This window comes from Gorilla gorilla, chromosome 11 (assembly GCF_029281585.2).
Source record: "Gorilla gorilla gorilla isolate KB3781 chromosome 11, NHGRI_mGorGor1-v2.1_pri, whole genome shotgun sequence".
Classification (NCBI taxonomy): Eukaryota; Metazoa; Chordata; class Mammalia; order Primates; family Hominidae; genus Gorilla; species Gorilla gorilla.
This window is the reverse complement of record NC_073235.2, coordinates 90,956,920-90,972,640: the sequence shown is the minus strand read 5'-3', so window position 1 is coordinate 90,972,640 and position 15,721 is coordinate 90,956,920. Positions and strand designations below refer to the sequence as shown.

At 34.5% G+C, this 15,721-nt stretch overlaps 1 protein-coding gene across 33 annotated transcripts in view; it reads right to left on the bottom strand.

Annotated features, from left to right (window-relative positions):
• The window catches only part of GULP1 (GULP PTB domain containing engulfment adaptor 1), a 304,220-nt gene that overhangs the window by 65,601 nt on the left and 222,898 nt on the right, over positions 1–15,721 (bottom strand). For all 33 annotated transcript variants that reach the window (XM_004032940.5, XM_055380365.2, XM_055380374.2 and 30 more), the window contains 2 exons: positions 7,052–7,123; positions 681–779 (listed from right to left, as the gene is read on the bottom strand). In XM_004032940.5, the coding sequence (XP_004032988.1) occupies positions 681–779; positions 7,052–7,123 (171 nt within the window). The remainder of the gene's footprint in view (positions 1–680; positions 780–7,051; positions 7,124–15,721) is intronic.

Sequence of the window (15,721 nt, the reverse complement as noted above, 5' to 3'; positions counted from 1 at the left end):
TTCTTCGAACAGGAGATAAGGCCTTTAAAAAGGTAACTAAGTTAAAATAAGGCCATGAGTATGGTTCCTAATCCAATTTGATGAGTGTCCTTATAAGAAGAGACACCAGACAAGCGTGAAAAGGCAGCAAGAGGGCAGCCCTCTGTAAGCCGAGGAGAAAGGCTACAGAGGAAACTAACCCTGCTGGCATCTTGATCTTGGAATCCAGCCTCCACAACTGTGAGAAAATATTTTCTGCTGTTTAAGCCACCCAGTTTGTGGTGTTTTGTTTCAGCCTCCATAAAAAACTAATACACACTGATTACATCTACAGGAAATAAAAGTCAATGCAGAATATTTTAATAACACACAGCTTTTATCTTCTTTCATACTCAGTGAACCACACTGTATGCATCTCTTTCACATCTCATGAAAAAAACATTCCCAAATACACGTCCAAACACTGTTGAATGCACTTAACATAAGTTATTAATATTATATCCCAAACAAGCTGAAGAAAAGATCACTTATAATGCAATTCCAAAAGTTGTTTTCACTTCTAAAACTCCTAGAGTTTCGAACTGTCATTAACTCAGAACTAAACAGTTCAGGGTGGCAAAAAATTTTAAGCATTTGTTAAAGTAGGAATATAATTGCAATTAATTAAAGATTGCCTCTAACATTAAAAAAAAAAGCCTTACCTTTGTTTTGGGTTCTAGAATTTTTACTCCATAAATTGATATTTGCAACTCCACTTTAGGAATTTTCTGGCCTTCAGATTTCTTGATATGTCTTGCAAACTACGAATGAAAAATTATTCACAAAGCTACAATTCTATTTCTATAAAGAATGAACAAAAATAAATATACATTTGGAGTTCATATTCAATTTCAGACTTTAATTAAGTGAATTTTTGCCAAGTATAAAGCATTTTATAAAGATAGTCTCAACATATTTAAAAATCATAGCAATCAGCCATTATAATTCACATTGATTTTCAGCAAGTTTTTTAAATTAAGATTTTTAATGCACTTCTTTCATGGTATTTACAAAAACGTATTCATACCAGACAGTTGAGAAAGCTCAAAATACTTTGTGGGAAGATATGCAGAGATCAGTTTGTTTTTCTGTGAATCTTTTGTTGTTATTATCTTCAGAGAATTTGCAGTTCATCAGCTGTTGAATATGCCCTCTTTGCCATTTTTAGATATTTACCTAGTTTGGAACACTATTCTATCCAACCACATCAATAAATAAAAAGAAGCAGATTACCATGTCCAAACTGAAGCTAAGAATTGAAGTAATTATCCCAGCTGAAAGACTCAGGTATAGAACTAGACTCAGTCTAGAACTACAAATATAGTGAGTATCTTGAAAGCACAGTTTTTTTTTTCAATACTTTCATAGTAGTATTTATTATACTTTCTCATTGAGTTAGTAGGTGTATGTAAATGCTTGTTCGATTCTGTTATAAAATCAAAAAGAAAACCAGAATACTCATGTGCTTAGCAGATGGAGTCTCTGCCTCTCTCCTAGCATTGCTTAATTTAGTGGGGGAAAATTTCAGGAGCCCAGCTAAACTTGAGTATTAAACAATTAATATTCTTTTTAAAACTTTAATTTTAAAATATAGGCACAAACACAACATATATATAGTATTTAGTATACACGTTAGCCCATGCAATATTTGGAACATATTTGTACTAAAAAATATTTGTCTGAAATTCAAAGTTTACTGGGCATCTTGATTTTAATTGGCAATTTTACTCTCTCCCTACATTCCTTCTCTCCTCTGCAATCACCCCAGCATCCAACTTTTTCTTTTTAAGAAATGGAAAGAAAACTATTAGAAGAAAGAATTTCTTGCCCCTCTTCTAGGGCTTCAAAAAGTTATTTTCTAGAGTACCTTTTTCTCTCTAAGGATATAGATCATCCCAACCTGACTCAAAATTGATGACATGTAATGCAAGACAGCGTTCTAGTCCTCTTGTATGTCACAGTTACTTGCACTGTGTATTTCACTGTAACTTAGGGCAGATGTGAATACACATGGTATAGCTCCGTCCTGGAGCACAGAGTGATTAAAAGTCTTTCTCTCTTTTCATGGCTTTGCACTGCCACACATAATAATATAATTAATGCATATATGAATGCCTTTAAGTGTCTGCCTTCCTATCCCAGGGGGTACCATTTGTTTTATTCCATTTTGGGTGGTATAATTTTTCAGCTTGCTGTCTGTCTTGCTCTACGAACTTAGGTTGCTATTTTTTGTATCCAGCAGTCTTACTGCTGCACGATACAACTAATTCGTGCCAGATAATTTTCTTTTTTGCCTTTAATAAATTTATTTTGCTTGAGTGTAGATCTTTAAAAATTATCCCAGCTCTCTCCCAAATAATACGAATTAATTTTGTTTATTTTCCCTTCATAATCTCCTTATATCAGCATAATTAAGCAATTTGAAGGTTTTCATATAGGAAGGCTTACAAAATAAGTCAGCTGCTCTCCCCCTATGTGAATGCGTCTGGATAAAGCAACTCTCATTATCGGCTGCAGAAGCATTCTCAGCTGGTTTCCTAGGTGCTGCTGTTTTCCAGGAACAGACTGAGCATGACTTCTGAAGCCCCTTCCACATCCAGACTCAAGCATTCCTGTGACCTCTGACAAGAACTGTGCAACCTTTTAAATTTTTTCCCCCTGAAACATCTACAACAAAACAACCACTATTATTAAACTTATCTATTGAGAAGGGAAGAAAGAATGGAAGAATTAAAGAAAGGAAGGAAGTAGGGGCTGAGGTAGAAAAACAAAGTGGAGAGGTAAGAAGGGAGTGGGGAGGAAGAAAGGAAGAGAGGGAAGAAGGACAGAATGAGATAAAGAAAAATAAAAATAAGCACAACATCTCTAATCTAGGTTTTCTGAAACTTTTTTCTCTTCTTCATAACAGGATGAATTAATTGTGCTCAAAACAGCTTCAGGTTCATGCAATCTAAACTTCTTATTTCAAAGATAAGAACAGTAAGTCCCAGATAAGCTATGTACCATGGTCATAAAGTGGGTTTTTAGGAATTAGGCCTAGTAATTAGTTTTGCAGATATTCACCAAATAATTTTTTCTTTTATACAATATATTTTCTGCATTTAGAAAAGAAAATTCCCAGTTCTACCTTCATGCATATCAAGGTTTACACTGGTTATTGGCCTTGATTTTTGAACATATGTTACACAACTCTCATGCCTAAGGTTATATTCATTCAATCTATATTTTATTCAGTTTAATATTCTCCTTCCTGCCTTTCTTTTTTTCCTAAAACTTAAGCTAACTGTATTCTATAGTTTGCATGCTCCCCTCTAAGTCCCTTTTCCTACTTACAGACCTCTTGCCTTCCTAATATTTCTAATTAATCTTAGGAAGATATGTTGATCAATCTACATAACATTATATTCTATTTTCTCCCTACTTACTACTTTAATGTTAATGCTTGAAGAGTCTTTTTTTGTAAATTTCTTTCAATTTTTGCTTCAGTGGATTTATTTCTTGGTAGATCTAGATGGATACAGTGATTTGCCATTAAACCCTGAATATAATAATCCAATAAAAAGTATTCAAAGGAAGTGATGCATAAGCATTTTGGAGAATGACTGGATGCAACAAACAAATATAACCAAGCCTTTGTCATCATAAAATGATGGGGAAGGATGGAGTAGTACTTGAAATAAAGTATTTGGTTAAATATATACTACTGATAAATAGAACTGTTAAAGAAAATTTAAAGGGAGCACAACTGAGTTTCAATCTTATCATTATATAATTTCTATCCATTTCTCAGAGGACTTTTTAAAAAGTGAAATTAAGTAAACTACTAATGGAATATAGAGTGTTAGGCAATAAAATTAATTTACTACTTCGGGCCTATTATTTGAAGCTACTATTCTTCTCTGGGGTTCTCATGTTTATATTTTTAATTTAAAGTATTTCTAATAATCCTGCGGGAAATGAGCAATGTTTATATATAATTAAATTAAGCTCTAAATGTTTTATTAATTAGGTAACTGATTGTGAAGACAAAATAGTGTTATACAACACAGAAAGAGTGAGTTCAAATGGAAAATCTACTAGGCTGAAACTTCACAAGACTTGACAGCAATTCCCAACGGCTACATTTTCTTGCAGTAATTTCGTGTAACTTTAATTTAGTTGTACTGCAGTGAGGGGATCTTCACTCTAAAACTGGGTTCCAGGAATGCTGCCCACTGGGTATCTCCCAGGGAAACTGATAAGCTTTTAATCTATATATCAATACTTACTTACATGTAAACATCACAAATTGTGTATGAAATACATTCAGCCCCCAACATCTGTACTAGTTGTATTAATAAAATATATATAAATCACTATTAAAAATAAAATTCGTTCCAATAACAATGCTATTCAATACATAGAAGTTGAAAGGGTTTAAAATTACTACATTTTAGAAAATTTGTTTTATTTGTTGTTGTTTTTGTTTTTTTGTTTTTTGAGATGAAGTTTCCCTCTTGTTGCCCAGGCTGGAGTGCAATGGCGCAATCGCGGCTCACTGCAACCCCTGCTTCCCAGGTTCAAGTGATTCTCCTGCCTCAGCCTCCCAAGTAGCTGGGATTACAGGTGCGTGCCACCAAGCCCAGCTAAAACATGATTAAGAAATAGAAACTGCTGAACATGATTAGGAAATAAAGAACATGTTTTGATATAGTATCTGAACCTTAAAAGGTTAATACTTATAAAAATAATTATATTTATAAAGGAAAAATTTATAAACTGTAAATTCTCTAAAAAATGACAGAAAGAGTGTAAAAAAGTCAGTTTTAAATTTTTTTGAAAACTAAGCAGGCATCATTAAACACAGAAGCATGAAAAATTCATTGTTGAGAATTCTTTAATTTTTCCATCAGCTTTTATTCTTAAATTTTAAATTCTTTTTTAATATCAGAAGCCATTACATTAATATTGCTGAAAAAGGAGTAAATATAAATAAAATGTTACCTTACATGGCAAATAAAATCACATACTGAATTATATAGATTTTTTTAAAAGTAGTCAGAATTCATATGTTAAAGAAAAATAAGCAGGAAATTAAAATGGAGATGTGTAAGTATGATAAAAGAGCAAGTTTCTTTTTTCTCTTTTTTTTAGTAGAGCCACACCACCACCTACTGGCCATTGCGAGCCAGTAGCGCCAGGCTTGACATTTAAAAAATATTCTTAGTATACTTTGAATTGTAGCTTCTGACCCTTGACACACAAAAAAAGCAAAAAAAATATATATATATAAAAATAGATAAAAAGCATTGTTTTATTCATTATCATTAGTGTATGAATCATTACCCTTAGATATACTTTCCTGATATACAAAATGTTTGCAATCAGCACAGTAAAATTGCTTATTAAATACACTCCCTTTTGGAAGACATTTGAGAAAAAACAGCTACTATAAAATAAGTGTGCCTTTTTAAACTATACTACCTAATTTTTTACCTTATTGTAGGTCACATTCTTTTATTAACAGAGTACATTTCTAAACATGAAACTCCATAGAAATACATACAAAATCCTGCAAAATATATGTAAACTCGTCATTGTTTAGAAAGCATTTGATTTCAAATATATCTTTACATTTGATCTATTCATTATTCAATTGAATTTTTTTTGGTTTTTGATTTGGGTTGACTGAATAAACAACCTCCTAGGCATAAAGAAATACTATGTGTAAATAACATTGTTCTTTCATAAAACATTCTGATTGTAGTGAAGTTGGATTCATGCCCAGAATCCTCAACATTTTGAAAGCATTTAAATAGAATCCTATTCTAATGTGTCCATAAACTGTGAGCCCTTTTAAATCCTCTTTTGGAATGATTAAAACTAGTGGCCAATAAAAGGCAAATCTGAATTATTACCTAATGAATGGTGGAAATAAATAGTTGGCTAATCCACTTTTTTCCCAAATGGGAGTGATATTATCTTCGGAGATTTTAGCATATTTACTTAAAACGATTAGTAAAATATTCTCATATAAAATAAGATGGATAAAATATTATTGACCTTTATTTCTTTACCCAGAATAGAAGCCATGCCAATTCAATTATTTCTCAATTTAAACACAGAGTGGATTCCACCAGATATGATATTCTCAAAGCAAAGTAATACCATTTAATGTCTCTGACTTTGCCTGGCACACTCAGAGGTCTAACCCTCCTTTAGAATAACCGGATGGTCCCTAAACCAAATAAAGTTAGAGAAGGGTTGTTTCTCCAAAAATATGAGAGCAACTATAGAGAATAACATTAACTGTGTAAAAAAAAAGTAGTGATAATGTGTATTTTCTTATATGATAAAGCTGAGAATTCTGTTGAAGGAGTTTTGTAAATTTCAAAAGCTCAGTGACAACAATGTCCTTCGAGATGCGGAACAATTAGAAAAACATGGTGTGTAGCATCTTATGTAAGATTTTCTCAGGAAACTTGTTGACTAGGATATGTGGGGTTGCTTATTAAATGTCCTTCTCTCCTCTCTTAGTCTCACCAGTTTCCCCATGGCTACTTATGGACATTGCCAGATCCTGTTGGACCTGTAGATTAGGAAATCTTTAACATACAGTGTCACTGCAAAATTCTGGCTGGAATCAACTCTGACTCCACATTTTTAACTGGTGGATATTATATCTTAGCTTTTAAAGACAGTTGTTATGCCATTACTAGCTTTTGATTTGGGACATAGGTTCACATTATCCAAGCAAAGTAAAGGCAAGCTACAAAACAAATATTCAAGACACACTGCCATAAAATATTATTTTTAATATGACACATTATACCTTAGAAAAATGTGAACAGTATGCCATATTTTAAACACAATTTTGTGTACATGTTTGTTATTAAAAATGTTTCCTTGATACGATTACATTTGTTCAATAGTTCATTTTTAATAGGGTGAAGCAATACCTGCAGCAAAGCTGTTCATGCTTTGATCTCCATCAATCTGCTGAAAACATGACAGAGTCAATACACTTGTAATTTATTTGAAGGCCTTTCCCTACCTTTAGTTTCCTTACAGCATCTCTCACAACTTCTGTTCCTTTTGGCTGTTCCACTTCTGTACTGCCAAGAAACTGAAAATGGTCATTTGTGAGACACAGGCTTTTACCACATCATATATCATTGCATCATGTTGAAATATAAGATTGCATAATAGAATGGTTTAATAGTAATGCAAACTCATATGTTAATTACATAGAATTATTATTTTATATTATTTTTATATTATATGAAAATGTAAATAAACTTTATCATTTATACTTCCTGTTAATCAAAGATTATTTTTAAAAACATACTTGTTTTCTAAATATTTTACTTGCAGATTTTTACTGGAAAGAAAACTAAAGTTATTTTATTAGGCCCAAGGGAATAATGTTGATCTCAACAGTTAAAATTTAGTAAACTTATTAGTAATTAAAAATTATTTTTCATTCAAAGCATGTAATTGTATTTTGTTACTATATTTAACATCAATAGTAAATTTCAAAGTTTACAATTTCTTTTTTTTCTCACGTCTCTCCCCACTTGCCTCTGCCTGCTGATGCCAAAGATTTCGCCATTAGCTTTTTTTTTCAAATAAACATTTTTCTTTGTTTTCCACTTATGAGACTCATCTAACATGTAGAATTTAAAATACAAGCTTCTTTTAATAGCCAATATATACAACTAAGTAAAGCTATAGTTAGACTAAAGAAATAAAACATACATGATCTACAATTGTACTGTTTTTTGGTTTTGTTTTAGTTTGGTTTTGTTTTTGAGACGGAGTCTCACTCTTTCGCCCAGGCCAGAGTGCAGTGGCGCTATCTCGGCTCACTGCAAGCTCTGCCTCCCGGGTTCACGCCATTCTCCTGCCTCAGCCTCCCGAGTAGCTGGGACTACAGGCACCCACCACTGTGCCTGGCTAATTTTTTGTATTTTTAGTAGAGATGGGGTTTCACCGTGTTAGCCAGGATGGTCTCGATCTCCTGACCTCGTGATCCGCCTGCTTCCACCTCCCAAAGTACTGGGATTACAGGCATGAGCCACCACACCCGGCCAATTTTACTGTTTTAAATAAACCTGAAGGTAGTCAGTAAGTGATATGGTTTGACTGTGTCCTCACCCAAATCTCATCTTGAATTGTAGCTCCTGTAATTCCCATGTGTTACGGGAGGAAACTGGTGGGAGGTAATTGAGTCACAAGAGGGGGTCTTTCCCGTACTGGTCTCATGATAGTAAGTCTCATGAGATCTGATGGTTTTATGAAGGGGTATTCCCTTACACAAGCTCTCTTGCCTGCTGCCATGTAAGACATGACTTTGCTCTTCCTTCATCTTCTGCCATGATTTTAAGTTTGCTGAGGTCTCCCCAGCCCCGTGGAACTGTGAGTCAATTAAACCTCTTTCCTTTATAAATTACCCAGTCTTGGGTATGTCTTTATTAGCAGTATGAGAACAGACTAATACAGTAAGTGTGTTTAAGTAAAACCTGACCAATCCAAAAAGTGAAAAAAGTTTCATAATAATTATCACACTGCAATAAAATCTCTACCTTGGAAAGATATAATACCTCCTAAACAGAAGTCTAGTATCACTAAATGTTCAATACCAATTAGAATTGAAATATACAGGTTTTATTCTAGAAAAAATTCTATATATAGGGCAAACAAACATTAAATTCATGAAATATATGTAATTTTCCAAAGATTTTTTTTTTGCTCTTGTGACATACCACCAATTATAAGACCAAAGAGATTCACGAATTAATCACTTCTCCTATGTATAGACATAGGAGAATACGTGTTTGTAAACTACATCAAAGATTCCATAAATGGAATCTTTTTCATGTGTTAACTTACAGAATAGAAGGGAAAATACAGTAAAGTCATGCTATCTCTTATTCCTTCCTTCATTCTTGAAAAAAATAATCACTAAGGAAATTAGAGTTTTGATTTTCAAAATGGGCTCGCTGCACAACTGGCATGAAAATTACCTAGAGCGTTGGTTAAAATGTAAAAATACATGTTCCTTGGTCAAATAAATCAGAATCTTTAGAGGTAGGGCAAGCGAATTATATTTCTAGAAGCATTACAAGTGACTCCTTGTACCAAAGTCTAAAGAACAGAGTTAGAAACAGTTAACAGGCCATGAGGATAGTGGAAGGTAGGTACAAAGATGAGTTGAAAATACAGGCAACAACTGGTGTTCCCTTTCTGATGAACAAATGGAGGATAGAGAGTAAAGCTCAGTTGCACTGAGGCAAAGAGAAGTTTCACTTTTCAGATTCTGTAAGGGACAACAGTTACTTTTTTTTTTTTTTTTTTTTTTTTTAGATGGAGTCTCGCTGTGTTTCCAGGCTGGAGTGCAGTGGTGCAACCTCGGCTCACTGCAACTTTCAACCCCTTGGTTCAAGCGATTCTTCTGCCTCAGCCTCAGCTGGGATTACAGGAATGCGCCACCATGCCCATGTAATTTTTGTATTTTTAGTAAAGACAGAGTTTCACCATGTTGGCCACGGTGGTCTTGATCTCCTGACCTCGTGATCCACCCACCTCAGCCCCGCAAAGTGCTGGGATTACAGGTGTGGGCCACCACGCCCGGCCAATAGTTCCTTTTTTAATATGCTTGAAATATACCAAATTGTTAAGAGGCCCTAGATAAGATATGAACAGGCTTTCAGTATGCCTCACTGTGACCTCCAGTTGTTGGTTGACCAGGCATACATAAAAGACCAAAGTGAATGAGAAATTTTAAGCAGAAAAAGAAATGAAATCCTGCTATCAAGATTGGAAGACAGCCAAATCTATTCCTGACACCAATGGAGCTGTCACATTTCTCCAGTTTGGGATGAGTGTTTTCAAACTTGATTGAATGACAGAATCATAGGGGCGTTTTAGCCAGGTGCAGTGGTTATGATATGGTGCTTTAATAAGCAACCTGTAGTTTCAGCTACTCAGGAGTTTGAGGCAAGAGATCTGCCTGAGCTCAGGAGTTTGAGGGCAGCCTGAGCAACACAGTGAGGCCCTGTCTCAATTTAAAAAAAAAGAGAAAGAATCATATTGGAAGCTATAATCTTATTACTATTGCCTGCAAGTCTGATTTGACTAGCCTGGGTCAGAATCAGGCCATCTATATATTTTAAAGCTACCTAAGCGATATTAATGTGCCACCAGGTTTGAAAAGCACTGTTTCAGATCATCCAGAAAGGAAGAAGAGTTCAAGTAACTGAAGAGGATTTAACATAATAGAAACTATTTAGTTCTGAATACATCCCTGGGGTAAACAGTTCTCAACTTCTCTGAATTTATCATATCACTGTGATTAGTGGATGGTCTAGGATTAGCAGGAGCAGAGAAGCAAAGGTGGATCCTTTATGGGGAAGTAATTATTGAACTAGAAGAAGGAAGGGTCTGGTGTATCAGTAATAGACTGTAAGTTTTACTGGCAGTATTTCTGGAGGAATATTCAAACTTCAGCAGGAATGTCATGAGTCAAAAGTATTATATGCAAATAAGGCCATAGGGGAAAAGTATGGAAGAACTCTAAGTATATTTGAAATGAATCAACCTCTAGCTGTGCTCCAGGAAACCTTTTAACATGTTTATTTCACATTAGCTTTAATTAAATCCTTTGAGTAATGCAACACTGGGAGAAGCCTTGAGTGATGGTGGGTATTAAATTAAAATATATCTTAATATGGAGCACTCTACTTAACCCAACTTTTTCTTATGTAATGTTAGAAAACCTATACGACAATCATGCTAAAACTAAAAAAAGTTTATGCCTTATACTTCCTGTATTTTTTAATTATAAAAAATCATGATATATAGATTAAATAATTCATATTTATGTGCATTTCTTACACCTATCTAAAATACTTATAAAACTCTTAGATATGAGGTAGCATGTTAGAACAAGCTCTAGATTTAGAATCTGAGAATGTTAGGAAAGTCCCCTAATTTCTGCCTTGTCTGACTCTTTTGAAAGATAGAGATAATAAATGCTGTTCTTCTCTCCTGAAAAATCATTCTAAAGAGAAATTGCAGTAAGAGATGAAAAAAAGAAAACCTCTTTAAACTGCAAGTTGTTTATGAGGGATTGCCATTCCCTTATCAAATGATTGTTAGGGGAAGATACTAGGGTTTAGTGGACACAACTGGTGCCTGCTCAGTTCTCCTGGGATCCACTTTATCAACTCAGAGACCCATCTTCCAGTTTCCACATGCTTTGCTGGTAATGACTCACACTCAAGACCTCCAGAGTATTCCTTTCGGGCAATGAAGTCAAAGTCACCTTGCCAGTATTGAGAGCTAGAAGCATATGGGAGTTTTTTTTATCCCTCCCATACCCACACCACCCCATCATCACATTCCTTAGCCAACGACTGACTTGGCTAAGGAAAGTCAGCCAAGTCAAGTTTTGTAACTCCACAAGTTTTGTGGAGGTACAAAAGCCCAGCTTATTTGTTTGGAGGTGAGGTAAACGCTAAGGTATAATCTTATGATGCAGAGCTTACCATGGAATTAGGCTAATGCTGTGGCTCCAGCTGATGTCTACTCTTCCTTCATTTTTTCTTCTTGTCGGCTCTGCTTTTTCTACTCATTTACTGATTTCTTCTGGGAGCACCCCCTTAATAAATCATATGCACTTAAATCTTTTGCCTTGGGATTTATTTCTGGGAGAAACTGGCCTAAGACACTGGTTAAAGGCTTAAATGCTTACATTCCAGGGACATACAGTCTAGTATATAAACCCATAAATAACTGTCCTAAGTGCCATCAAAAGGCTTGTACAAAGTATACAAACTTTGATTTTTATCTTTTCCACTCTGCCTGGTTCCTGGAGGGTGAAACAAAAAAAAGGAATCATGCCGTGACCAGGGAATTAATTCACCCTATCCCAACAGAAGAGTTGTTAACTAGCTGAAGAATTAGGCTGGGGACCTCTGGGCTGCAAAATGCTAGTAAGCATGGCTGGGAGCAGAAGTGAGGCACCTAACTGACAAAGATACTAAGCAGAAGTCCACATGCAGGATTGAAAGTTCCCCTAGACTCTTTTCTCAGCCTGGCTCCCAGGATACTAGCTGCTAATCTTATAAGCCTCCAAGCAGAAGAATTTTTCCCTGAGGAAAACAGACCGAGGAAAACAAGACAACCTATGCTGACAGTTAACGTTTCCATGTGAAATAGATGGGTCACCTGATCAGTCAGCAGATGACAAGCCCTGCTCAAGTCCAAAGAACTGCCAGTTGGCTTTTGAGTGAGTCGATCTTAAATATTAAAACACAGCAAGTATGTGAATATATTCGAGAAAAGCCTCTCACATGAAAAGACTGGGGGAAAAAAAACAGCAACAAAAGGAATGGTTAGAAAAGTAGAGGGAGCGCAATAAAAAAAATGATGGCTAATACTCTACAGTCAATATAGATATATTGCATTCATAATAAAACCAGGATGCTAGAAAAAGTAGCACATAAAGAACAAAAGAGAATTGACAGAAATTTAAAAATATGACTCAGGTAATTAAAAAATGATAAGAATATTAAAAAATAAAGTTAGAAAAAATTATAAGAAGTAATTATTAAATGCTTACAATTTTTCAGGTTGTATTTTAAGAGTTAAGAATACAGCAGAGAGGTAATACATTTGTTAATTAGCTAGATTTAACCATTTCACAATGCATATATACTTCAAAACATACAGAATAAAAACATACAATATTATCTGTTAATTAAAAAAAAAAATGTTTTATTAAATGCACTGAAAAAACAAATTTCCCTGCCCTTATGGAACTTACATCCTAGTGGGTGAGCCAAACAATATTAATAAGAATAAGTGAATTATATGCTACTTAGAACTGGTGGAAGTCAGAGTATGTGACTGTGTCTGCTTTCTGTGTCATACCATTTTAAATAGGATGTTCAGAGGAGATGTCACAGATAAGGTGAAATGTAAAACAATCAGAAAGTTAGATATTTGGGGAAATGCAGGCCAAGGAAAGGAAACAGAGAGTGCAAAAGCCAGATATTTAAAATAAGATACGAACTAGAACAATTGAAGAATTGGTCTAGAATAGTGTTTTTCGAAATTTGGTCCAAGGACTTGTAGCATCAACTACCATAACTAGGAAATTGTTATAAATACAAATTCTACTCAATCAGAAACTGGGAGTGAGGCCCAGCAATCAGATTTAATATCTTCTACAGGTGATTCTGATGCATGCCTAAAGGTGAGAACCTGTTTTAGGAGAGCCAACATTAAACCAAATAGAGTCCTAGAAATAGAGAAGAGGAAAAACTAAAGGATAGAACACTACCAATCACTTTCCCAGAACCAAAGGTATAAATTTTCAGATTAAGGGACTCAATGTTGTATTAATGAGTGAAAACAAATATACAAGCACAAATAGGCTTACCATCAAAGCACTAGAGATTGAAAAAAAATCACAAAAGATTCCAGAGAGAAACAAACAACAAAAAATAAAACAAAAACAAAACCCAGAAATATGAATGACATCAGACTTCTTCACATCAGCAATAATGGAAGAAAGTAACTTCAAATTCTGAGGGAAATGATAATTTTGAACCAAGTTTCCAGGCTATGAGGAAAGAAAAATTCATACTGAGATGTGCAGAGGCTCAAAAAATTGCCTGCCATGTCCCAGTTCTCAGTAAGAAAAGAAGGAACTAAAATAAAACAGAGGGAGTAATGAGCCCAGGAAACAGGGCAGATATGTCAGGAGGGTGTTGATGGCCACTACAAATATGACAAATAAAAGCACAGCAGTACAACACTTTATCCAGAACAGAATGAAATAACAAAAGACAGGAAAGCAAAATGCAGTTGCTTCAGTGAGTGAGGCTTAGGAGAAGGGCTAGAGAAGGTTTTGTTTTTTAGTTTTTCATTATAAATTTTGGAGAAATATTTGACTATTTTAAATGGACATAGATTATTTGATAAAATAAAAATGAAATTAAGCCCCCAGAAGATAACCTGTTAATTTAACATATGCTCATTTATTCCTTAAAATATTTTTGAGTATTTACTATCAGTCTAGCATTTACTAAGTGCTGGGTAGCGATCAGGTAAAAATGTCCCTGTATTCATGGATTTTATCCTAATGAGTGTGTGTGTGTGTGTGTGTGTGTGTATCTATGTATATTTTATGTCTAGATCACAGACACACATATTATATTTTGATCACACAGATGGACTGGGCAGAGTGTGGGTAATATTTAAGAAAGAGTCATCAGTTCTCTCTAAAAAGGTGGCATATTAATAAGATGTAAGGAAGAAATGAAACATACACTCAAGCATATTGAGGTTAACATGACTCTGACGTGCTCACTAGAGATACCAGACTCAACAATTGGGTATACAGTGCTGGAGTCTGAGGAAGAAGAATTCTGAAGAGAACATGTGGATTCGGGAGATCCTGGCACAAAGGTCTCAATGAAAGGCTGAGAGATTGAAAAGAGCGCCAGCATCCTGGGTCCTCAGGTAGCTGCCATATTTCAGAGGGAGATGGAAGAGAATAATGCTGCAAAGGGGAATAAGATGAGTGTTCAAGGAAATGGCAGGGGGAATCATGCAAGTGAGACATTAATACTCCTGAATGCGGTTGCCAGATATAGCAAATAAAATTACAGGATGTCACTGCTGGTAGGAATGTAAAATGGTACAGCCAATCTGAAAAAAAAAAAAATGGTTTGGCAGTTTCATTTCAAACTAAATGTGGACTTACCATAAGATGCAGCAACTGCACTCTTGAGTATTTACCTCAGAGAAATGAATACTAATGTTCAAGTAAATATCCTGCACGGATGTTCATTGTAGCTCTCTTTGTAATAGCTCAAAATCTGAAACAATCTAATTGTCCTGCAATGAGTGGATTCTTAAACAATGGTACATCTATACCATGGAATACTACTAAGGTATAAAAATGAATGAATTATTGATAAACAAGACAAGTTAGATGGATCGAAAGGGAATTTTGACAAATATTAAAAGCTAATCCCAAAAGGTTTATTTTTTATTGCTATTTACCTAAAAGAGGCATACAGGAATATTTCATTGACAGTCTCTTAAAAATGGGACACTGGTATATTCAACATTATTTAAAATTGTGTAAAAATACTCATTTTTATGTTTTGCAACTTTATGCCTTAATTCCTCCATGTGAGAAAACAAAAAAAAATAGCAATGATGAAAAAAGGAGTATAATGTTTCAGACTATTTTGCTTCATACAATTAGATTCAGTGTTATTTTTCACTTTGGCAAAGAGCAAAAGAAAAAAGTTATGTGTTGTCTGGCAAGTGATATTTGTTCCTGCATTTTTTTCTTACTTAAAGTGTTCAGGGTTTTATTTATTTATTTATTTTTTCTGTACAATAAGTCCTCACTTAACGGCATCAATAGGTTCTTTGAAACTGCAACTTTAAGCTGAAGGACATATAACACAACCAATTTTACCATAGGCTAACCGATATAAACAACAGTTAAGTTCCTACACCATATTTCTGGTCACAAAAATATCAGCAAACTTCTAAATAAAGACCGAAATACTTCCAATGTTAAACACCAAAATAAATGTGAGCTATACATACATTTAAGAAAGATCAATAAAAACAAGTAAGATAATTGTTTACTCAATAGTTTTAGTTCAGGGTCCCAGGTGGCAGGAGCCTTGCC